This window comes from Cebidichthys violaceus, unplaced genomic scaffold (assembly GCF_023349555.1).
Source record: "Cebidichthys violaceus isolate CVI_PGR_0920_01 unplaced genomic scaffold, fCebVio1.0.p SCAF_1, whole genome shotgun sequence".
In the NCBI taxonomy this organism is placed as follows: Eukaryota; Metazoa; Chordata; class Actinopteri; order Perciformes; family Stichaeidae; genus Cebidichthys; species Cebidichthys violaceus.
In genome coordinates this window covers 18,501,165-18,525,268 of record NW_027176262.1, presented here as the reverse complement: position 1 = coordinate 18,525,268, position 24,104 = coordinate 18,501,165, and the positions used below count along the sequence as shown (strand labels likewise).

The 24,104-nt window shown below is 42.7% G+C and overlaps 1 protein-coding gene across 2 annotated transcripts in view; it reads left to right on the top strand.

The window, feature by feature from the left end:
• The first annotated feature begins 216 nt into the window (after positions 1–216).
• Positions 217–24,104, top strand: part of caln1 (calneuron 1) — a 69,663-nt gene continuing 45,775 nt past the window's right edge. Inside the window, exons 1-3 of one of the 2 annotated variants that reach the window (XM_068713292.1) lie at positions 217–638; positions 12,958–13,079; positions 21,583–21,726. In XM_068713292.1, the coding sequence (XP_068569393.1) occupies positions 12,965–13,079; positions 21,583–21,726 (259 nt within the window). In that variant the 5' untranslated portion in view covers positions 217–638; positions 12,958–12,964. Of the gene's footprint in view, positions 639–1,836; positions 2,379–12,957; positions 13,080–21,582; positions 21,727–24,104 lie in introns of those variants that run through there. The other variant, XM_068713282.1, reaches the window with a different exon arrangement.

Here is a 24,104-nt window from a genome sequence, read left to right as displayed (position 1 = left end):
CCGTGGAAGAAATTCTCCCTATTATTGTTTCTAAACGGTACAGGTCGTTTTCACGGTTAAAAAAAGACACAATAGACATATTAAGGAGAAAAAAAGAAGAGTGAATGCAGCCAATCGCTGCTCTGCTGCTTGATTGCGTATTGATTTGGGTCGGAGCGTCTCTTTTGGCCAACCGGTCTGCTCTCATCAATCATACCGACGCTCGGCACACGTGCGTGCGGATCTCAAGTCCATGGATTTTATACTTTGAGGCGTCGGACCTGTGCACTGGAAGGCTGTTGTTTGTTTTTTTAATGACTAGAATGCATTGCCCGTGAATGTAACCGGATACGACGTGGGATCAGAGATACAAAAAAAAAATGAGAGTTTGGTGAAAAGTGCAACTCGATTGAATGCGCGGTGATCAGCAGCTGGATTTCATACATTACGAAAAAGGAAAGCCTTTTCATCGGTTTACGATGGGAAGAGATATGCGCGCTGCGTTTAAAAAAATAAAGGAATAATTCCCTAATTACACAACGAGCAACCATCAACGAGGCTGATTGAGGAGTCCACCTCTAGTCCCTAAACTGGATGCAGCTGCTCGCATCGATCAACGGATTTGATTAAACACCTTCAGACACTTAACACCCTCAGAGGTAAGTTGGGGGAATGAGAACAAAAATAGACCTTCAATGGGAAATGAATAGGCTCATTATTACAGCCTGTTGATTTTTTATTCATTTGTAATGTCCATATTTAGACATGCAAGTCCCCCCCCCCCCCCCCCCCCCCCTTTTCCCAACACACGCACCTGTTGTTTGGATCGGTCATGACCCGTGGCTGTCCAAGAGTCTGCATTGTTATCTGCTGTATAGTTTTAATTATTTTCTAAGGCATATGGTGGATTATGTGGAGAATGTGTGAGGAGAAATAGCCTTGATTCATATTTAGCTTTTTGCGAAGCGAGATTCCTTAAGGAGTGCAGCAGCTAAATCGACTGATCCGTGTTTTATTAAGTTAAAAACAAAGAATTATAGACCGCTGACCTGAGCGAGATACAGGTCTCAAGATAGGCCTGACCCTCATCTCCAGCACGCGACGTGCTGTTTGCAGAGACAAATATAAGCTTGTCTATTTATCTTCAAACTGAAAGCACTCACTCATAAAACAACACGAGATCGGAGCATAACGACTTTTATTTAGAAAACGCGTGTTAGCTGTTGCATGTCACACTGATGACGAGCAGCTCACAGGAAGTGTGTGTGTGTGTGTGTGTGTGTGTGTGTGTGTGTGTGTGTGTGTGTGTGTGTGTGTGTGTGTGTGTGTGTGTGTGTGTGTGTGTGTGTGTGTGTGTGTGTGTGTGTGTGCGCGCGCGCGTTGGTGATCGATGTGTAGCGCTGGAGCCGGTAAGGGCTTCAGCCGAGCTCTCACTGTGGACCCCCCGCCGGGATGCCGGCAGCCCCCGCACAACTATCCTAATCCTCATCCTCTCGTTGCGCAACGCTTGCACCACACGGTGGCGCACGCTGTTGCGCACCGCGTGCTCGCCCGGAGACGTGTCACTTGTCTGATGTGCCGTCACAGTCTCCCAGTGTTGACCTGTGGAGCGCTCTGCGCGCATACTCCTCTGGGATGTGAAGGCTGCGTCACCAGCAGCCTCTCCTGTTTCTTTTCCCCTTTATCTGTCATTCTTGTCTTCGTACTTTCTCTCTGTCTTTTTTTCTCTCTTGTGGGCTCCCGTTGGCCTGTCATTCCTTATTTGTCTGTCTGTCTATACCCTGTCTCTCTCTCTCTCTCAGTCTGTCTCAGACTCTCTGCCTGTAGCTCTCTCCAGCCTCTGTGTGTTTTGCAGCACAGCTGCAGGCGGCTGGGTCTGTCATTGGGACTTGCTAATGAGCCCTCCACTCTGTCTCCCCATGTGGAGAAATGATTGCACTGGAGAGTGAGTGAGAGAGCAAAGAGAGAGAGAGAGAGGGAGGGAGCGAGTGAGTGAGGAGCCAAGGAGTGGAGCATGAGAGGAGCTGTTGTACCTGCTGCTCTCGGTGCTCAAATATTAACAACGGGTTTTCTGGGAACCGATGCCGCTGCTCTGGGACAAGCCCAAACTGTGGAGGCAGCCGGGCTCAGTGGTTTGTGGACAGACAGCCTGCCGCCGCTGCTGCTGCCGGAGGCACTGCTGCATCTGAGAGTCTGATGGAGGAGGAGGTCACAGAGCCCGATCCTCGGGCGGTGGATCCCACGGGCGTGCCGCCACCGTCGCCGGGGACACACTCAGAGGTAAACGGAGACTTGCCGGGCAACCCGTACCTGAGGGACGGGACGGCGGACGTGATGGAGAGTCCGGCGAGGGAGCCTGTTGTACTGCAGGATCCTGCTGAGTACAGCCACCAGTGTGGGTAAGAATGAGCATTGGGAAGAAGAACGGAGAGAAAGAGTCTGTTGCTGCAGGCGGCAGCTGGTGATGTGTGCAGAGAGGTGGCACTTCTGTGGGACTCCCCCGTCTTCTTTTTTTCCTCAGATTTGGAGAGCGTGTGATGATGGGTTAATGAAATGCCATTGCACTCACTTGGCTGTGTTTTCAAGCACCCTGTGTGCCTCTGCTGCACAGTTTACAGCACTGGGAAGTAATTCAACCATAAATTGCTCTCACGGAAGGTTCAGGCATGTCTTAATAATCCATACTGATGTTTTTCACCTTTTTATTAACATGCAGGAACAGATTTTGGGGCGCATTTGTTTCATTTCTTAACTTGGCTTCATTGTACGCAGCACATAGGAACAGATACGGTCGGGTGGTCGAAAGCAGTTGGTAATTAATCCATCTGCTTTGTTTGTTTTTACCTTGATGGTATTCAGCATCTCTGCAGCAGCGTTCAGCATTGTCAAAGGCTCCCTGTGTTTACACAGATTCATGCAGGTGGACGGAGTCATCAGACGGCACCAAGCTGCCTCACTACAATGGAAACGTCAGTGTGAGCAGAATACCTCAATTCTGACTTGAGCTCAAGTTCGTGGATTCTACAGAACTTGGCTTTTGTGTTTTTAAGAAAAGTTGTTTTGTTCTCTCGCAGTGATGGAAAATGGGAAAACTGGGAAAACCACTGTGGGAATTTGCTGCTGCATTTCTCTCTTTGGGTGGAAACTTTTTCACGTATTCTGCTAATATGGCCACATATTAATTCAATTTGTGATGTCACCGCAGGAATTTGCAAAAGGTGTTCAGTGTGGTTTTACCCTTTAAAGCAAAAATGGTTTTATAGTTCAACGGTGTGTCACGATATCGTGAAATGGCAGGAGAATCAGAACTGGAGAGTATTTCTTAATTGGGGAAAAAATAGCAAAGAACGGCACTGATTACTCTTCTTGATAGAGAATATGTTTTCACTCTTTTCCTGATTGGCTTCTGCAAGACTTTGACATATGGTTCATCCAATCACCTGCCATGTACAGCAGTTTCCAATGCAACTTCTAAGAGGGTTCTGTGTGGTAGACCATGTGGTGCACCAGATTAGCAGGGAATGCCAATTCGTCGGTGTACCTTCAAAGGGGAATTACAACCTGCGAATAACTTGGTGTATTTAAACCAGGACTGGTGTCTTTTCTCAACATGCATTTGAAGACCCCAGGGTCCTCTTCACAATGTTGATTTTGTGGCCGGAGAGTTTGCTGTGGGTACACGGCGTTCTGCTTGTGTCCTCCTCAGTATCGGCCCTGTTGCTTACTGGCTGTTGGTCTGTTGTGAGAAATTGCCATCTGGCTTCTTTGTCATGCAGGGGGCTTTGAATCAAGCTGTGCTCTTTTTCATCAGGTTGTGCACTCTGCAATAGCCAAGACTCAGAACTGGTGGTGTCGTAATCTGGTGTGGTCGTGGACTGATCAGGCATTTTTTATATATATATATATATATATATATATATATATATATATATATATATATATATATATATATATATATATATAGAGGGAGTTTTGACACTCGCAGCACTGAGGACATGCAATTCTTTTTAAAAAGTATCAATACAGAGACGATCAATGTGTACAAATAGTCTGTTTAACTGTCAGGCTACACAGTATCTAGTTGGACAAAATCATGTTGCTTTTTATTCAAAAGGACAAACCATTGAATACGTCGAATATCGACGCTTCTGAACAGAGAAAAGTTTCATAAATGCGTTTTTTATATTGCCCTCATATCACGCTTGCACAACCGTGTGGCTCAATGCCATGTGGTTAATGTTTTGAAGCATTTATGCCCCTAAAAGTACTTGAGGACAGAAATAAAAGATCATAGAATTCTTCCTCTGCCGGTTGCCCCTCTTTTTCTCTCGTCATCGTTGGAGCTCTTCATCCGTATTCCCTGGCTCAAGTAAATACGGGCCGCCATGGAATTCAAAGACGCATTGTAGAAATCTTCTAAATATGACATTGAAAATCTTTGCGATAACACTGAGCTACGCTATCTGTACCCTAACATAACAAACTCTGCCCGGCCAGTACACGTGTCTGCTGTTTTTGCTGCCGGTCGGCGGCAAAAACAAGCACTATTAGTGGATGTAAATTGACGGTGCCAAATTCCCCAGAAAGTATTGCGTTGTAGCCCTTTCCAGAAATAGTTGCACCTCTTTATAGTCATTTAGGCACAGAAACATGGGCAAATGGGTTGAAAATTACCAAAGCTGCCCTTTAACCACACTTCTATGTTCTATGACACTAATCTGTGATGTCTTCTTGCTGGACACAAAGAGAAATGAGTTCATCCTGTCTTCCCGCCAGCTCTTTGAGGACATGCGGCACTTTAATGGCAATAGCATAATTGCGGCTTACCGCCTTCTTCCTCCAAGGTCAAAGTGTTTTGATCAGTCGTGTCATTTTTGTCTTATCCTTGAGATGACCGTACAAGCAGTGCTCTCCCTGTAAAGGCATACATGCACCTGTAGTGGAGGTGGTTTTTATTTATGTGTCTGCTGTAATTGGGTTCAGTTTTGCCACGACCCAGCCTTAACGGTCCTGGAAAGACTTAAAAGGACTATAATGATGCAGTAATAGTTTATTCTGCCGACCGGCTACCTTCCACTGGTTTTATTGCGGGTGACTGGAAATACACATTAAAAAGAAAGCAAGATTATATATGCTCTCAATGTTTTTTATTAAATGTACCATTTTCTAACACTCTTGAGGCCTTGAAAATCAGAATCACATTTATTGGACAACTATGCATGAGGGTAAAGAAAAGATGGGACAGTTATGTACACAGGTAGAGGAAAAAAATTGGTGGGTGTATGTATGTGTGTATATAAATATATATATATATATATATATATATATATATATATATATATATATATATATATGATTATTTATAGCAACAATGACTAGAAATAAAATAAAACTGTTTGCTTTAGCAGTCAAACTCAACCGTCTCTTCTAGTAACTCAGCTCTAAGAAATGGACTGGTGTGACAGGGTGATTATCATCTGGGAACATGTTTAGGTTTAAATTTGGAGCACAAGAAAGCGCCGAACTTGAAGTTGTCCCTGTGGTTAAATGCCCCAGGTCTAACCACAGCTAGAGCAGCCATCAATAACCATGTGTGGTGAGTTGGACTTGTATAAATACCAATATCCGGACCTATATATTGGTTGTAATTCTTTATTATAAGCTGCTTAGAGCTAGTGTTAAGAGGTTAAACGGGTCATAGTTCCTCTTTTTCATACTGATGGTTAAACATCTCCTTCAAACAACTGTATATATTGCATTTTCTCACCAATCACTTCTTTACCATAAAGATGAGTAAAACTGAAACAATTAGTTGATTAATTGATTAGCAAATGGGCTCTCGGATGTGAAGACTGGCTACTTGGTTTGGTTTCATTGTAAATTGGGTCTTTGACTTTTGTCGGACAAAACAAGCACTTTAAAGACCTCAGTTAGGATTCTGGGAAACTGAGCAGTTTATATTTTACAGAATAAAGAACTAATTGAACAATAAAATAACTGCTTCTTGCACAGTAAAATATGGAGCTACCGAATAGTGATTTTATCTCCAAGTCATTGCTATGGCTCATTTTTATCAGCCAGTCAATCTATTAAACCCCACAATACTCAACTCTTTCTCTGTTGAGCTGATGTATCACAGTGTGCGGGGAATAGCAATTTGATGAGGAAAAAAATAGATGTGGTCTCGATTGAGTCTGTGGAGATTGCTTCCTAATTGACGTGGTTGCTCTATGATGAACCTGAAGCCTTGATCAATACAATCAAGTGTTTTTGTTTGTTTTCTAGTGGTGTCCGGTTTCCCACTGCGTGGTGCAATCGCTATTTTAGAGTTATTTGAGAGCCAATATGTCAATACATGTAATTGGTGTTGTGACAAGTGATTCACATGGTGTTTCTGTTGCATAGACTCAGAAGAAAATGCAGAAAAGGTTCTCAAAGAGTCCTCTCGGAGAGCTAATCCCGCTAAATAAACGTACATGAACATTAAATCATAGTTAAAGGAAACATTTACTACCTTTTTTCATGTGGATTTCATTAGTTCTGATGGTAAATGTAGTCAATTTAAAGCAATAAGTTCCACAATCCATGCCATATTGACTGAAAAAGTGGAGTTCTCCTGCTCGCGGAGCTGTGCCAGCAGTGCCTACATGTACCAGGATGCATTGCCAGCGAGTTCAGAAGCTCTGTAGTTTGAACTATCGTGAACCAAGACCGCGACAAGTCTTACAATGTTATTGTAAGCAAAATAGCTTACAATAACATTAGGTGATAAAAGCACACTCAATGGTCATCTGCCCTATCTGTCCTGTTGGTCTTGGTTGTATTTACCAGTTTATGTTCTGGATACTGAAGAGGGTTTTCAGCACACTTCTGTCCAAGTGAGGAGTAAAGCCTTCATGCATTTTTCATGCACTTTCAACACACACACACACACACACACTTGCAAGCTCTCTGGAGGTTAATTGGCATCGGCATCCAACTAAAACTGCCCATGCTGACAAGTTTCCTTTGGCATCAGAGGGCAACTTGAGCAAAGGCACCACCAGTCAGTGTTTGCCCTCTGCAGCTCAGGTTGTGGAGGGTCCCCGCTTTCCTCCCTGCTGCATCCTTGCCCATAAAATGATCTGCGCTCATATTTTGGGATGGCATTTTCTCAGTTTGCAATGCAAGCAAGAAGAACGTGGACTTTGTTTTTGAGCAGCATCGAGGGCACATTCTCACCTGGCTACCCAGAGAAATCCAAGCTGAAATAGCAGCCTGGAGTTCTTTCTTGTATCCAGCTACATCACTGTCACATCAAATGGCTGCATGGGATGCAGCTTGGCACAAGGGGCACAGAAAACATCTGCAACAACTGCAGGTGTTTCTCACACTATATCCCTAACTCGGATAGGTAGAAATAAGGTTGACAAACAGCACATTTGCCCTTTTAAAGCAACAAATATAACATGTGGAGGAAGCTGCAGCAGCAAACAATATGACAACAAATAACTTTATGTATGGTTCATTCTTGATCATAGAAACGTCAGATGATGAAACAATGTCAAGGTTCATTTACAACAGAACAGTTACTAAATGGACCTGGTGTTGGGATTGTTTTCTCATCTACTCAAATAATTGGTTTGCAAATGCGTCGATTCATTCAGTTAATTGTTTCACGTATTACTTAAAGTACTGAAAATACTTTTGCTCTTTCCAGCCTCCAAACTTCCGACAGTACATCTCTGACTCAAGTCTGCGTCATTGAACATTTTTCCGGTCCTTGTTGCCGAAACGCATGTCCGTCGTCTGCTCGGCGCGGGTTAGTGCAGGCTTTTAGGTGGATAAGTAGATTACTTAAGAATGCTCGGCCAAAGGGTCAGAAACATGAGAAAACTCACAATGGAGGCTGCAGTTGCCCTCCATGCTCAAAGAACAAAGCACACAAAACACACAGCTGACTTTTGGCATTGTTAAAAGGGCAAAGGTTTGAGCTGCATGACATTACTGCCTCTAATTTAGCCCCCTGAGGTTTTTCCTCGCCACGCTTGAGTTATCCAACTCTGCTCCTGAAGAATGTAATGAAATGCATGTAAATTCTGTCCCCTGCATGGCAAATCGCTCTGATCAATATTTCCTCATGTTGGCCGCAGCAATGCAAATGCGACTGTGTCAAACAGCTGACAGCTTATGGGTTGGCTGGAAACGATAATATGGAATGAACGGAGAAGAGGGATGATTGTAATATTCATAATGACAACTGAGAGATGACTGAATAATTGATGAATTAGGAAATGAGAAATCCTTAGAATATGTGTGAGGAAAGCTAGTTGAGAAAGAAAGCTTAAGGCGTCGTTGCAGACGTCTTGATATGCATGCTTATTAAACTGACAAACAAGAAAGATCCAGGGGCCAGTTTTCAATTTGTGAGGAAACTGATGGCTGGCAGCTCCAAAAAGTGAAACATGAGCATTTATAGGTGCTGGACACACTGCTGAAAAGGAGCTAATGGATTCAAAAACAAAAAATGGAGCTTTATTTGATCAATTATTGAACAGAACAGGCCAACATTATTTTCCTGACCTGAGCGCCCTCACCAGTGGGGGCAACACATGCATCCAAAAATGAATCCACTCATAATGTGCACTCATCAGTAACGAATATGATGCCGCATACCTGCTCAAACTGCAGCTCCTGCGCTACAAAGTCATCTCAGCTGTTTGTACAAACTCCAAACACAACATATGACAAAGCTACGTATAATACTAAGTAACACAATCAATATAGCGCCCCCTAGGCAGTCCCACTCGCCACATTTATGCCAATAACGTTTTGAAAAATTAATTCAATGTTAACACCCGTTAGCTCCGGAGATCGCTAGCGACCAGACGGTCGCAGCCATTTTTTCACATTCCACTACGACACAGCCTCGCAGTTTTACTTACAAAACAAAGCCATCATCATAATCCGCATAATCGATCACATAATAAACCAGCTCCTTACTTTGAGATGTTCTGCAGCAAAAAAAAAATGAATCTGTTCATGTTTACTGTCCAACTGCGCAGCGGACGCCCCTCTGTGTGAATTCAAAGCTGGCGCTGCCGTCGTGTGCCTCGTGTGCCTGCTAGCGGAAGGGGCAGGGTTATACGTCTCAGCAAATCGGATTTGAGAAATTTGACACTCGGGTAGTTTTTATATTCTGATTGGCTAACGGATTCTGTCAATCAAAGTCACGTTGGGTTGTTTCAACAGAGCAGGCTGTGACGCGTCTATGGAACGTTCATTGGGCCAAATCGGCCCTTCACACAGGCTGTAAGGCCCTGGAAGACAAATAAATAGAATTCAGACGATAAAATCCCATGGATGACAAACATTAACAGTCTCAGAGAGGATCCAGGCTCTCAAAATGATGCCAAACTGCTGCATATGGATAGAGTGAACACTATTAGTGATAAAAGAAGTGAAATATATAATTATATAGTATATACAATTACAATGAAACAGCTGGAACAAAATTACATTTTGGTTGACCTCGTTTGACCTCTCCGTACTAGATCAAGATGTACTAGATAAAGCTTCACTTTATCAAAGTAAAAATTTGTTTAGAGACCCTCAACATATAGTTCTATGATCTGGGAGAGCTTGAAAGCATGTATCTACATGATTTCTAATAAAGAAATATCCTGAAATTGCTTTTTTTTCCAGTCGAAAATTAGAAAACTTTCAATTTGTGCTGTGTGCCATCTTAATTTACTCTTAACCAGTAACATATATACTGATATTTACACATATCAACACATCTCACAAGTGTTAGGGTTATTTTACTACCAAAAGTATTAAAATAGCCCTTACAGTTGCAACGCTACATATATGGGTATGCTATTTTCGAGCTGAGGGCCTAAAAATGGGTCTAGGGTCCAAAAGGTTTTTAGAAGTCCTCTGAAGTGTCTTGTCTCTTCATATCAGTTTGGTTTTATTCATAATCATTTATCAATTCTTTATGTATCAACAATAAGCCTGAAATGAACAAAATCTAGGTTGCCAGGTTGTGAAAAGAAATCCTTTGCTGGTGTGTATCCTCCAGCATTACTTGCTCTGACTTTTTATGTTATTCTGTAATACGTCCCGATGGGTTATTAATAATGACATACTCATGTTTATAAGAGAAGACTAAGACTTGGGACGGCAACATTGGAGAAAAACGGCAAGAATAAACTAGATTTTGAAAGTATCCAATGGGGAAAAAAAACACCCCAGTGTAGCCAACGGGTTTGAAAAGAGAAGCTAATGCTGAAGTGCCTTAACCTGCATTCTCTGCAATCAGGGGACGACTCCTCTGGTTGTAAAAAGAAGTTTGATTGTAAGTCTATGAGAAAATGACTCTAATTCTCACCTGATTTAATACCTCGGTAAACATTGTAAACATGAGTTTATGGTCTCAGTGGCTACTTTCAAGTCTTCTTCAATACAACATGATGTTTAATTTAGTAAGTTATGGTCCCATTTAGAGTAAAATAGACCTTAAAGCAGAGTACGCTTTAAGGTGTGACTACTTTGTAATTGACACTGTTGGCGGCAAAAATGCCAAACTTGAGGATTCAAAATAATGGGTGACGACACGGCGACCACATCCACTTGTTACATACAGTGTATGTGAGCCCCACTAGCTCCAAAAGTCACAAAATGTGAATTGTAATACTGACAGCCCGTCCCTCCAGGCCTCCCTCCGAAACCACACCGCCAAAATGAATTATCGTAGTAAACGTAAACAACAAACACGGCTATCGTTAGTAGTCACAGCTGTCAAGCTAGCAGCTTGTGTGACTCGTAATAAGTGCACGGGTAGAGAGTGTGCATGTAGGTAGACAGACAGGAAGCACATCCAGTCACTTCATTGACAACCTGCCACAGATACTGGATTCCATTTTTTTGTCAGAGCATTTGATTCATCAATTGCTGTCGGGATGTATAGAGAATTTCATGAAATAAAACAAAAAAGTTTCTAAACTGACCTCCCGTAGCTTAAAATAAATGTAACAAATGTGCAAGTGGCTAAACTGTCCTATTTTAAAGGCCTTAATGTGTTTGCATTTGCTATTAGCCAACTCAGAAATGGCTTTTACTGATAAAGCATCAATAACTTTAATAAAACATAGGATACAACTTATAAACCCTTTACTTTGAGTATGCCTTATTACAGAACAGTAAGTGTAGTTCAGCGATGATTCTCCTGGCAAATGTGTGGTGAATATATAATTGTTTTTAAAAGAGATGGGTAGGTGGAAACTAGCAACGTTACCAGTTGAAGAATTAGACTCATTCACCTCAATAGAGCACTTTTTGGTAATTTGGATAACTATAACTAAAACTTCAGTTTGCTACTGCGGATGCTGCAGAAATGCCAAAGAACTTGTCCTCTAGTTTTATGAAAGAGCGTGTTTCACTTTCAGATGTTTGTGTCAGCAAAGCTTTTGTGGTTGTGAGGCTGACTTGACTCTGCAGAAATATGATGTTGAGATCAATGATAAATGACAAACACACTGAGAAGCTTCAGAAGCAGTTCAGTGTTCTGCACGGCTCTGTTGGCGTAATGTCTTGGCTCGTTTTTGAACCCCTCGTTCTGTCTCAGAAGCATCTCCTCAAAGTGCTCATCGAGACCAAATCCAATTAGAGAAGGAAGCAGTCGCCCGAATCTCTCTGCTCTATGTGCTCTTATTTCCCCCCCATGCCCTTGGGTTTCCATTTATTGAATAATTAATTGCCTCCGTCACATTCACACATACAGTACACACATTTGTGTGCCCTCTCGCACGCACACGCGCATTCGCCACAACAGTTACCCCTAGTTATACAAGTCTCCCTCACTGTGCGACTTTCCATTTAGCGAATGAGTTCTGCCTCATTTACGGATCTCGTTCATGCTGTCCCCCTTGGATGTTGCTCCAGCAATATCACAAATGGACAAACCAGCTCCCCGTTGCTGATTATGGGTTCACATTTTTATGTCAGCTTGGTCTCCCAAAAAAAATACATTCCCATACAACGAAACTGCACTGTCAATTATGTCTCGAGGGAAATGTATTTTCTCCCGGATTCCGTTTGTTTTTGAGGTATCGCTAATATGTTTCTAATCAGTGTTGACTTATTTTAAGCCAAGCGTCTTAATATCTTTTAATCTTAATCATAATTAAATCTAATCCGGGGGAAATTGCATCTTATTTGAAATCGAGAATGCAGTTTAGCTGTATGGGAACCACAGACTGTATATAAGAATTGGACGCAGTCATTGTGACGTCACCCATCGGTTTGTGGACTGCCGTTATGAAGCCTCAAGTTCGACAATTTTGGCCGTCAGCATCTTGAATAATGGCCATCGCCATGTTTTATTTTTTCAACCGACGAACTCTGGTAGCGGCAACGACATTCACAGTAAGCCCGCCCTAAAGCATACTCCTCTTTATGGTCTGTTTGACTCTAAATGGATCATAATTTACTAAATGAACATCATCCTGTATTGAAGAAGACTTGAAACTAGAGATTGAGACCATAAACTCATGTTTATAATGTTTCCTGAGGGAATACATCAGGTGAAAGGTAGAGTCATTTTCTCATAGACTTCTATACAATCTGCCTTTTTTTGCAGTCAGAGGAGTCGCCCCCTGCTGGTCAGTAGAGAGAATGCAGGTTTTAAGACATTTCCCCACCGACTACACTCTGCAGAACCAGAGGTTGCCACCTGATGGGAGCATTATTTTGTAGGAGACATGGTTGTGTTTTTAACAAAATTTTAAGTTTGGTTGAAAAGAGGATTTATGCCCCTTGCAGGTCAATTCTTTCACCTCACTGATAACCCGCTTTTTGAAACATGTGTAATGTGTGGAGTTTCTAATTAGTGTTTTGTGTTCTGAATTAATCCTCCAAAAAAAAAAACACCCAAGAGACTAATTTTTTCGGCGCTTCCCTTTCCTTAACTAAATGTTTCCTTCTGTTGCCTCTCAGGGAGAAGATGCCGTTCCACCATGTGACGGCAGGCCTGCTCTACAAGGGAAACTACCTGAGCCGCTCGCTGTCGGACAGCGACAGCGACGTGCTGGCCAGCATCACCGTGGAGGAGCTTGATGGTAAGGCGTCTCAATAAACTGTCTGGCTGCTGTCCTGCCTTATGCTTAATGTCCATTTAAAGAGATTTGGGTGCTGCTGCCTGCCGTTCAAACCCCCGTATTGGCAACATTTAACTTCAAATGAAGATGACCAGATGATAGATTTTAACATCTGCTGTATCTCGTTAATGTAACCTAAAAAACTGACTTGGTGAATTTTAAGATGATGAATTAATTGAGAAGCATTTCAGTTAAAACTCATAATCTAAATCAGGGCTGTCAAAATATCAGATTGTCACTACACGGTTATCAGGGTGAAAAATAATTTGCAATAATTCTATTGCAATATCTATAGAAATTTTTTTGGGGAAAATGCTATCAGTTAAAGTTAATCTTCAGTTGAGTTTATTATGCGTTTGGTCTGCTTTTGTCAAATGAATTGCACTCAAAATACAATTTTTGGTTGGTGGAGAGAGAGTCTATAACTGAATATATAAAATGATTTAAGGGGTACTAGATTAGTTATACATCATCATATGTGTTTTAATAACATCAATCTTTCCTTTTTTAGTACTGGTATATCACAACACCCCTAAACTAAACACAGCATCTTTGCCTGGGGGGAAAAAATAATTTGTATTTGCAACAGTAAATTAAAGTAACAGTCAGCTCTATAGTGCTGGAAAGACGACACACTTAAACTAAAAGACTTGCACCGGCAGTGTAGTGCTGCATATAAATGATTATAAACCCACTGCAGCCTCATGTTTAGTTACGCTTCGTGCCGGCTTGAGGCGGATGTAGAACCAGAACCGAGGGGAACAGTGACCAAAAGTTAAACGACAACATCGGCTTCAACAGAAAAGCAACAAAGACGTTGAGGATTTCTGTCGTTGACCACACTGGTTGTAATGAACAGGAGGAGAGGCACAGCCTGTCATGTGATTTTAAGGCGGATCAGACGGTCACACAGTGGGAGTTACTGCGTATACTATTTTGGGAAACAAGCCTGTACACGCTTGCAGAATCCCAAACCCACACTGAGCTTTGTTTCCTGTTTCTTAACAGATCCACAAATGATGTGGTGTACCGGAGGGCCGCACGCACTCAGGTTTTGTCTTAAAGGGACAGGTGCTGAGCCGAGTCGCCCCAGTGGGTTTTTACTGGCAATAACTCTCTGAGAGACAACACAGTGCTATGAAACTAGCAGTGTCCTCCTCATCTGAGCCAACAAAGCACAGTAATGCATTATTCTCCATGTAGGTTATCTCACCGGGAGCATTCGTGGACCGCTGGCTTCTGTCTCTGAACTTGACAATCTGTGCCGTTGCTGAGGCTGTTTGTAATGAACCCTTTGTTTTCCAGCCTGTCTCAGAGTAATCACCTGGCCTGGTAGAACACAAAAACTGATCAATTACAGTCTGCAGCAGTGGCAGCCTCATCGGCAGCAAGCAAGCAAACAAACTAGACTCCCCCGGACCTCTGAAATACTTATCCATTGATGCGACATTAAGCATGCCGCCTGGAAATTTGGCTACAGAGCGCACGTTAATAGCCAGATACTCTGTCAGGGTGGAGCTTTAATATGCATGGAGATATTTGCAGCGTGTCAATTTTTCATTCCCGTTTCAGCGTGTTTAATGTCTGGCGAGAAAGAAACAGCTTATGGCCCTCATGAGGGCAACTAAACGTGGTGAAGATGACAAACACTAATTACTGCATCAGTATACACTATTCACTATACACTTAGCTGTTGGATGAGCGGTGGTGGTGTCACAGTGGGCTCCCAGTTAGAAGGTCAACAGATGTTTAGACTCTGTCTAGTTATCAGAGTGGGAGAAATGAGCCATTCACGCCTCTAACGGCTCTTGGAGTGCTTGTCACAGAGGCACCCGTGAAATATTGCAACCCTTTTTCTCAGTGTCATAAATCACTCGGTCCGTAGAGCAAAAAATGCCAGACACCCACATTCTGCTGGGATCACAGTGATGTCCATTGGGGATAAATGTTTCACAGAGAAAAATAACAAAAGATCTTTCGCTCACGATAATCAGATTTGAATCGGCTCCAGTGCAAGCAGATTGCTAGTAACTGATGCAAAGTGTAAACATCATGTCATGAGTCCACGCTTCCTGTTTGAGTCCCACAAAGCATGGCAGTTGTAGCACCCAAACTGGAAACTTCATCAAATTAGATCAAGAAAAGTAATATTTTTTACGTTTCTAAGGCTCCCGTTGTCCTTTCGCCAAGGTTTTTTTTATGCCTGGTGGACTGACATCCTCATGTATCCCATCATACACAGATATTTGCACTGCTTTTGAAAACCTATGGACAACGAGAAAAAAAACCAAGCAATTTCCAGTTTCCATTTTAAATCAAAAGAGACGGGCAGACAATGTGGACATATATTCTTTCATCACCATTAAAAACGTTCCTACTGGTCTTGTCTTTCGAGAGTCATTAGAATCTCCTGTACTGCGCGTCTCCTACCGGCGCTCCTTCTCCCCGCTGCTGCTTATACAGCGTCCGCATTCTGCACATTCAACACTTCTGCCTCGCAATATTTAAAGAGGCAATTTACAGTATTTGTCCAGGTCCATTTCAAAAGCTTGCAGCAGCAGGGCGAGCTGTCACACTGCTGAGGGTGTGGAATCAGTCAGCTGGTGTGTTTTGGTAAATGTCTTGCCTCTACGGAGAAGCGGCTGTTGCCTGTAGGGATTTATAAAGAGAACAACAGTGTGGATAACGCCTTAAGATTCATTCACACAGTTATTGTCCAGCAACTGCTGAGCAAATAGGGGCCACTTTTGTAATTTGAGCTAATTTAATTTGAACAAATCCTTTGCATCACCTTCACGTGTTTTCGGTTCCCATAAAGTCGACGGTGTCATCGCAGCAGGAAGGAGAGTTGTATGCGCTATGTATGATCAGCATTTAAAGTTGGTAATTTGTTCTTCGGAACAGAATTAAAGAACATGTTTCCTCGATCTTTCAGTCAATATTTGTGATCACACTTTCTGCCAAGCCTGGCTGCAGAGCCGAGCCTCTGACATGTGATTCCGTCAAAAGCCCAACCTAAGGAGCTGGCTTTGTAGATTTAGTTTGATCATTTGCACCCAAATGGCAGTTAGTAATCTATTTTTTCTTCATTAGCTCTAAAAGCAATGAACCTAAATTTCAAAGACTTTGTCGTCGCTGTCAATTATTCATCGCATTGTTGATGCCATGACACACAGCTCCTTTTGTAAGTCTGTTCCAGAGACGCACTTCCCTCGCTTCATGACACGAGTGCATCCTTTGTGCCGTCTGAGAGCAGATGCGTACATCATTTATTGCGGCTCAATTGTTAATGTAAAAGACAGTTTTTTGTTACAGTATGATTCAGGCAGGAGAATAGTCCTCTACTAACTGAATGCAGTCATCTTTCCTCTCTGTGTGCTCTCTGGTCTGTTCTTAGACTCTTGCAGGGAAAACTCTGATCATATGCCAGACTTGTGTCCTGAAAAATAAAACTGAGCTGTTTGTGCAAATACTTAGTCGTGCCAGGTTTAATAAGCTACAACAATTTAGGGGATGTGAAGTTTTTATAAATTGACCACTATCTCAACTTGAAGTCCTCGTCTGTAAATAGCTTTTGATAAAGACATTAAAATGTTCCTTTTTACATAATAAGCAGTACAATGATGAACAGAGGTTATAACTAAATGTGCACAAAATTTGAGATGTTTCAAAGTTCCATTATTTCCGATACAGAGTACCGAGCCGATACTAGTGAGTTAAAAACGAACAACAACAAAAAATCTATATATAGTATAACATCTATATGCTCCTAAATGCTCGTATGGATGTGATATGATTGCTATCATTGTTTTACAGCCTGGCTGGAAATTGACAACACTAGTGCCACCCCTCAAAACTAAAGCCTTGTTTAGTGGAGTGTACAGTACAGTGTAAAATATTTCCAAATTGCTGACATTTTATAATAATAATAATAATACTTTCATTTTATATAGCGCTTTTCTAAGTACCCAAAGACGCTTTACAAAGGGCAGAGACAAACAAAACAAACAAAACAAAACAAGACAAAACAAAACAAGCAAAACATTTTTGTAAAAAAAAGAAAACTGGAGAAGCTGTGTGGAATGAGTCATGTGGTGGAGGGTAGGATGCAGGGGTTAGCAGGTGAAGGCGGGTTTGAAGAGGTGGGTTTTGAGGGCTTGTTTGAATGATGATAGGGAGGGAGCCTCACGGATGTGGATGGGGAGGGCGTTCCAGAGGGGGGGTGCAGCAGCTGAGAAGGCCCTGTCGCCCCAGGTCCGGCGCTTGGTCCTGATGGTTCTTCAGAGTGTTTGCACCGGCGGACCTGAGGCAACGTGTTGGGGCGTGAAGGGGGAGGAGGTCTGAGAGGTAGGGAGGGGCCAGGTTGTTTAGGGCTTTGTAGGTGGTGAGTAGCCAGCTCTGGCTAACGTTACACTCTGCGCCAGCACCTGCCCGATCGGTTCTGTGCATGTGGCTCACTTGTTAGAAGGTTCCAGCATTGATTTCTGTAGTGTTTTTTTTCTTTTTTTTCTGGAGCTGATGATAAAAGTAGCTAATGAGTTACATCTTGTTACTTTCTCATCGCTGTTGTGCAGGATGTACGGACCTGGTAGTGCGTGACACCTTTTGCTGTTGTTCCTGTACAACATAAATGAGCTGATAAATGATATGACAACGGGATATCGGATCGGCGCACACACTCGCTGATACCCGATCCAACATTTTAGGCCGTATCGGAGGCATTTACAATTCTGGTATCCGAACATTTTTGTTCAATTTCCAGACGGAACACTGTATACACTCCATACAGCATACTGGGTATAGCGAGAGCGCCGGTCTGGGTCTAACTGCAGTAGTTAGGATCAAGTAGTAACAGACACTGCACCACGTGTTGAGCTGTATCTGTATCCACAGAGAATGAATTTCAGGCAGACTTCACGATAAAGAAATCCCGGAGACATGGAGGCTTTACAGCAAAAACTGAAATATGTTATTTTATTAAAGGTTTAGTGAAAGCGCAGTGGAAGAAATCCTTCCTTGTCGGCACTTAAGGGTCTTCTTTCACTCAGCATGCTGAGCTGGACCAGACAGCGGTAAGCCTGCGGGGAGCTGGTTTGTGTCTGCTCAGCCCACCAGAGCTGAGCTTTCCTTGAGGGAGCAGGGAGAGAGGCAGGCTGACCGGGACCAGCATTAGGCAGCTTGTTTCCAGCTCCGTGGGTACATAAGCACCAGTTCCCACTCTGCAGTTTTTTTTGCTGGGCGCCATGTAGATTCATATTCAAACTTAGCAGAGTGGCCGAGGGGCTCGGCCTCACCTCACTGCGTGCAGCACACTGACGGGCATCACACTAACTTCCAACAGTCTTAGCATCAGTTGGGGGAGCTGTCCAGGGTGCTGAGTGTGTTTGCCCTCTCCTCAGTCCCACTGAGGCGCTACAACACCTAAAGTCACTGATAATTCTGGTATCAAGGAGCCAAGTATGGAACAAACTTGTTTTCAGATTTGACACGGTACTAATCAGAGATCAAAATAAACTAAATATCACAGCAATTCTGTGTGTACATGCATCCCCAAAATTCCCAAACCAAAATGTGTACTGTAAATGTATTCAGTCATCTTGTGATTCCACACACAGAGATACACTATTTGGTAAAATTAGGTTCACCTCAGAAAATTGAGCAGCTACCATGTGAACATGTTTTCTTTTCTTTTTGTATTAAAGATTTTACTCAAAAAGGGCCGTTTTGCACATTAATAAAGTTTTTTATCGAACTGTTGTTTATGTCATGAATAGCCTATATTTTTTATAACAAGGTTGATTTTTTTTTTCTTTGCCCTGCGTTTGTGAAGGGTTTAACTGTTGTCTCAGGCCAGGCAAGTTGATTTCTATAACACATTTCAGCAACAAGGCATTCCAACGTGTCGAAAGACAAATGACAGAGTGCAAAAGAAACCATTTGTGTAAATACAATTACAAACATTTGAATCACTTAAGTGCCAAGAGAATATAAAATAAAAACAAGCTAAAATAGAATAAGACAGGTAGGATATAGAGTAAAACAGTGCAGTGTAGGAAACCAGGCATAAAATTCTTCAGCCTTGATTTTACCAAGTCAAAGTTCGAGCACAAGTTCGAGCTGCATCTCTGTCCACGCTGCTTCATCCCAAAGGTCGAGAAGAATGTGACCGTGGGGGGATTACATAATGCAAGTAAACAGGCACCTGTCATTGAAGCGTACATAGGCGCGGACACGCTCGCAATAAACACAAACACCCTTATAAACATTTACATTTTACACTGCAAGGCAGAATTTGCATACAAATTTAAATAAACTCTGCCACTTCAGGATTCTGGTCCATCAAAGTTCAGAGTTCACTCTGACTTTTTTTGTAACTTCTGTCCTTCCGGTAGAAATATTTCTGTTCCAAATGTCAAACTTTGAGTTGGAAAGGAGGTCAATATTCCCCAATGTGTCACGAGTCATGATGGATGGACACATCGTGCATGAAATGGACTGAGTCATTTGGACATGTTACCCCAGTCTCCATGTTGTTGTTCTGTTCCAACACACTCCCGACACAGGAAGGACAACAAGAACCTGAGTCACAGATTTATGCGTGAGATGCTCCTTTTCATGCAGGGGAAAATAATCTGGATGCCTTTTGTTTGTGTTTGTTAGCATTTCCAAATATTCCCTCTTCAAACAAGGGTTTTGTATTGTTACAAATGACGTCGCTTGCATTATTTGCTCAGGACCAGCTGTTTCGGGGAAGCAGCGACATCCTGTTTTGATGCAGGTCGCTGACTGTGACCCCCTTATTATCTACTGAAGGCGCTCAGCGCAGTGAATGCACCGTTCTCCATTTTTATGAGCTGATTCATAATTACTGCTCCAGTTATGTTTTGTTGTTCCAAATCATTTGCCAGCAGTCTGGTCCAGATTGGCAGCAGTGCAGCAGATAGTAAGATGATTGATAGGTTTATTTTCAGTTTTAAGTTTTTGGTTTCAGTTTGGCAATTTCTTGTTTCAAGGCAGTCAGAATTTAGTTTGTTCCCTCAATAGCAATTCGTTCATATTTTCTTTCCTTTGTAACAAGATTGTGTGGTTTTGTCTGCAGTGTTTTTGTGTGCTACACCAGAATCTGGGCAACTGTCAGAGAATGTATTGCATTTTTAATCTTGGTTATGATATAAATTAATCTTATTTTTATTAAAGTCGCTGTTAGATCCAACCCTTGCATAGAGATGCAGTGTATGTCCTCTGTGCCTCCGTGGCTCCCTGGGAAGGATGGAGTTAAACCATCCACTCCACTCTCCAGTCTCAAATTATTCAGTGCTCAACAGTGTGCTCAAGCATGTCGAGCAGTCATAGTGTTCTTCAGAGAAGTGACATTCCACCTCTATTTAACAACAGCAGATGCCCGTCTGTTTTCTCCGCCCCCCCCCCCCCCCCCCCGTCTTGCCACACACCCTCTCCTGTCTGTTGGCGCTCTTTATGAAATATGCATTTATAAAAGCACGCTGACGGCAGCCTGCCGACTCATTCCGCTGACCACTTGAACGCACGTCGGGGCATCCAGTGAGCCAGCTGCTGACTCAACTGTCTACAAGCGAGGCCTTAATTTAAAACATTTTTTAAATCTCTGCTGTGAGAGTGAGTCAGTTAAGTAATATGTCGCCGCGGCAGCACACGTGTGCAGCGTTGTTTGTAACGACAAACCCGAGACGCCACTGCAGGTAACTCATTTGAAAATGGAGGTTTACAGTATAAAGGATGCACAGAGCAGGAAGGGTTCTGTATACAGCAGCATCAATGGGAGTGATATTCTACACAAAATCACCTTTTTTTTTTTAGTGAGCGGAGGAAAATATCCTGATGGTCACAGGTGCCCTCCCCCTAAGCAAAGCACACCCCTCTAGTTTGCTAACTCTTTGAATGTTGCTCTGGATGTTGCACTACTTTGATTCAAAATATACTGTAAATACAAACCAGTAAAACGAAAGGCAAAGGGAATAAAGGACCTCACCAAAGGGTCCTAACGCGGGCAGAGGTGAAGAAAATGAATCGATGGGGTGGCATTGATCTTGTTATCCTGAGGCAGTGGTGCGAGACCAACTGCATAATGCGCAGCCCAAAGCTGGGTCAGACGGGAAGAGAGAGAGAAGAGGGGAAGGGAGGTAAAGAGAGCTGTGTGAGTGATGATGAAAAAGGGTGGGGGGGGAGGGCGGGGGGGGGGGGATTCCAACTGACTTCATTTAACGCAAGATGAATTCAAAGTCGTGAGAAGTGCATCACTGCCAAAGAAAAGGATGGAGTCCCAAAAAAACAGAGCGGTGCGTCTGGCAGACTAAAACACACACACGGTGCCTGTAAATGGAAATGAATAAGTGTTTGTGTTCTTGCAACTTGGAAGCACTAAAGCCGCATTGTTCATAGATGCTGAGTGGATTTCCTTTTTCTTTTTTCTTTTTTGTCTTGGCAGAGATCCGTGAGGCGTTTAAGGTGCTGGATCGTGACGGAAACGGGTTCATTTCCAAACAGGAGCTGGGCATGGCCATGCGCTCACTGGGCTACATGCCCAGTGAGGTGGAGCTGGCCATCATCATGCAGAGACTAGACATGGACGGTGAGTCGCATGTACACACACACAAAAGTGTATGGCAACAGGCAAAGACTTTACAAAAAACACTGTGTTTCTTTACAGTCTTGCCTGTTCAGATGCACACATCACACATTCCCCTGTCACGTATAAAATACTTATTCATGCATGAGTGTGTTTTCATTTCAATCTCAGCCGCTCGACACATGAAAGCACCAAAGTGAAACTGGAGAGTGAGATTAGAAACAAATGCACACATGACATGGGGGGGGGGGGGGGCAAAGTGGGTCTTCGGATTGGTTGTCCGGCTAGAACAAAACGTATTGCTGCGCTTAAATAATACACCCAGAGTGCAAAATGGTTCCTGCTGTCAGATCTGAATCAGCGGAGGTTGATTTCTGCAGCGTCATCCTCACTTTTACACCTTTTTAACCTTTTGCCCTTGGAGAGAACACTCTGAGCAGTGAGAAGGTTTCAAGCAAAGCCGTCTGCGTTAACCGTGATTGACATATTGCAAAAGGATAGACTCCTAAAATTTAATACGGCTGGGAGGGGAAAAATGCAATATGCAAATCCCTGCGAACATATTCAAATTCGTCATGCTGCTATCACAGCCTTTGATAAGTGCTTTTCATTTTCACTGTGGAGAGAGAAATAACTATAAAGGGTTCAAGGCTGAATATTAAAGTTTAAGACTGTAGCTGCTTTTGTGCCTCAGGGCCGAGTATTGTTGCATCGTCTACTGCGGAAACTCGCAGCCAAGGCTACTTTCCAACCCGACAAAGGTCACAGCAGCTTTGGTCTCAGGGAGTCTGTGAATTGTAATCCTGTTTATTTATTTATTCACTTGGCTCTCATTGTTCTCTCTGTCTCTTTGTGTCGAATCTGAGTTTGTTGGAGTTGCAGATGGGGAAAACCTCTTTCCTTTTCAATGACCCAGGTCGATTGATTGATATCATTAGCAAATTACTGGGGGTTTTCTTAATTTAGGCATTGTTGAATATTAGGATTGACTGGCTGCCTTGCAAGGGCTTTGTGTTTGTTAATTTGTTAATACTCCTCTTCGATGAAGCCAGCTCACTCAGATGTGATCCAGCCAGCTTAGACAAACGGATGAAGCGAGAGGCCTGCCTACTGACTTCATGTACAGAGAAGGTGCAAAAAGTCTGATTTACATGATCGGGAATAGAAAGTGACAGAACTAACATGGTGTAAATTGTTGAGATACAACTAGGCGGCAAACCTCTAGTTCTGCTGAGTGAAGCCAATGTTTATGTGTCTTAAAACTTGCATTCTCTCTACAGACCAGCAGGGGGCAACTCCTCTGGTTGCAAAAAGAAGTCAGATTGTATAGAAGTCTATGGGAAAACAACTCTACTTCTCACCTGATGTATTCCCTCAGTAAACATTGTAAACATGAGTTTATGATCTCAATCTCTAGTTTCAAGTCTTCTTCAATACAGCATGATGTTCATTTAGTAAATTATGTCCATTTAGAGTCAAACAGACCATAAAGCAGAGTATGCTTTAGGGCGGGCTTAGTGTGATTGACAGGTCGCTGCCGCTAGCAGAGCCGTATAGCATCTCAACGTCATTCCTCCTCACTCCAAATATGGTCACTTCCGTTCATTGGTTGCCTAAAAAACAGCATGGTGACGGACGTAATCCAAGATGGCGACGGCGAAATTGCCAAATTGATGAGTTACTTTAATGTATGTCCGTAACTTAAATAACATAACAAACATACTTTTTTTAAACCACACCATGATGTAAATTGTAAGATTAATGGAAATAATGGTTAGCCCTAATTAATTCATTAGGTCATTATCTACTCCCATACATGCACAGCCTGATTTGAAGATAAAGTTATTTACAGAGCAATTCTTGAAACAATCTTTTCATATGCATGCGTGTCAACTCAAAAACAATGAGCCAGTGATCAAAGGAGCATGGAGGACAGGAGGGCATAAGCAGATGAATGAGGATGGGCGGTAGTGATTGAATCTTGGCCAAGTGGGCAGCTGTGAGGATTGGATCCTCAGTCACAGCCATCGATCTCTAGAAGACGCTGATAGGTTATCTGCTCTGCTCGTCCCTGCTGTCAAGCCTATCTGTGTGATCGTCGTTGTGCTCTGCATGCCCTTCAGGTGTGACCACTCGTCTTTGTTCCAGATTGCAGCATTGCACCAGCCTTTGTTTTTTCAGGAGAGATTACACGTGTTGTTCTTTTTCTTCTGGCGTCAATGACCTGGGTGCCAGGTCTCTCTCTAACTTTGACTCTAATTTATAATTTTGGATTCCCTATTGTCTGTAATTAGACTTGTTTGTTTGTTACTAAAGGGAGCAGGATTTCACTTTCTTTAATAATGCATTGTTCTTTTTCGAGCTGAAACAGGATGCTTGTT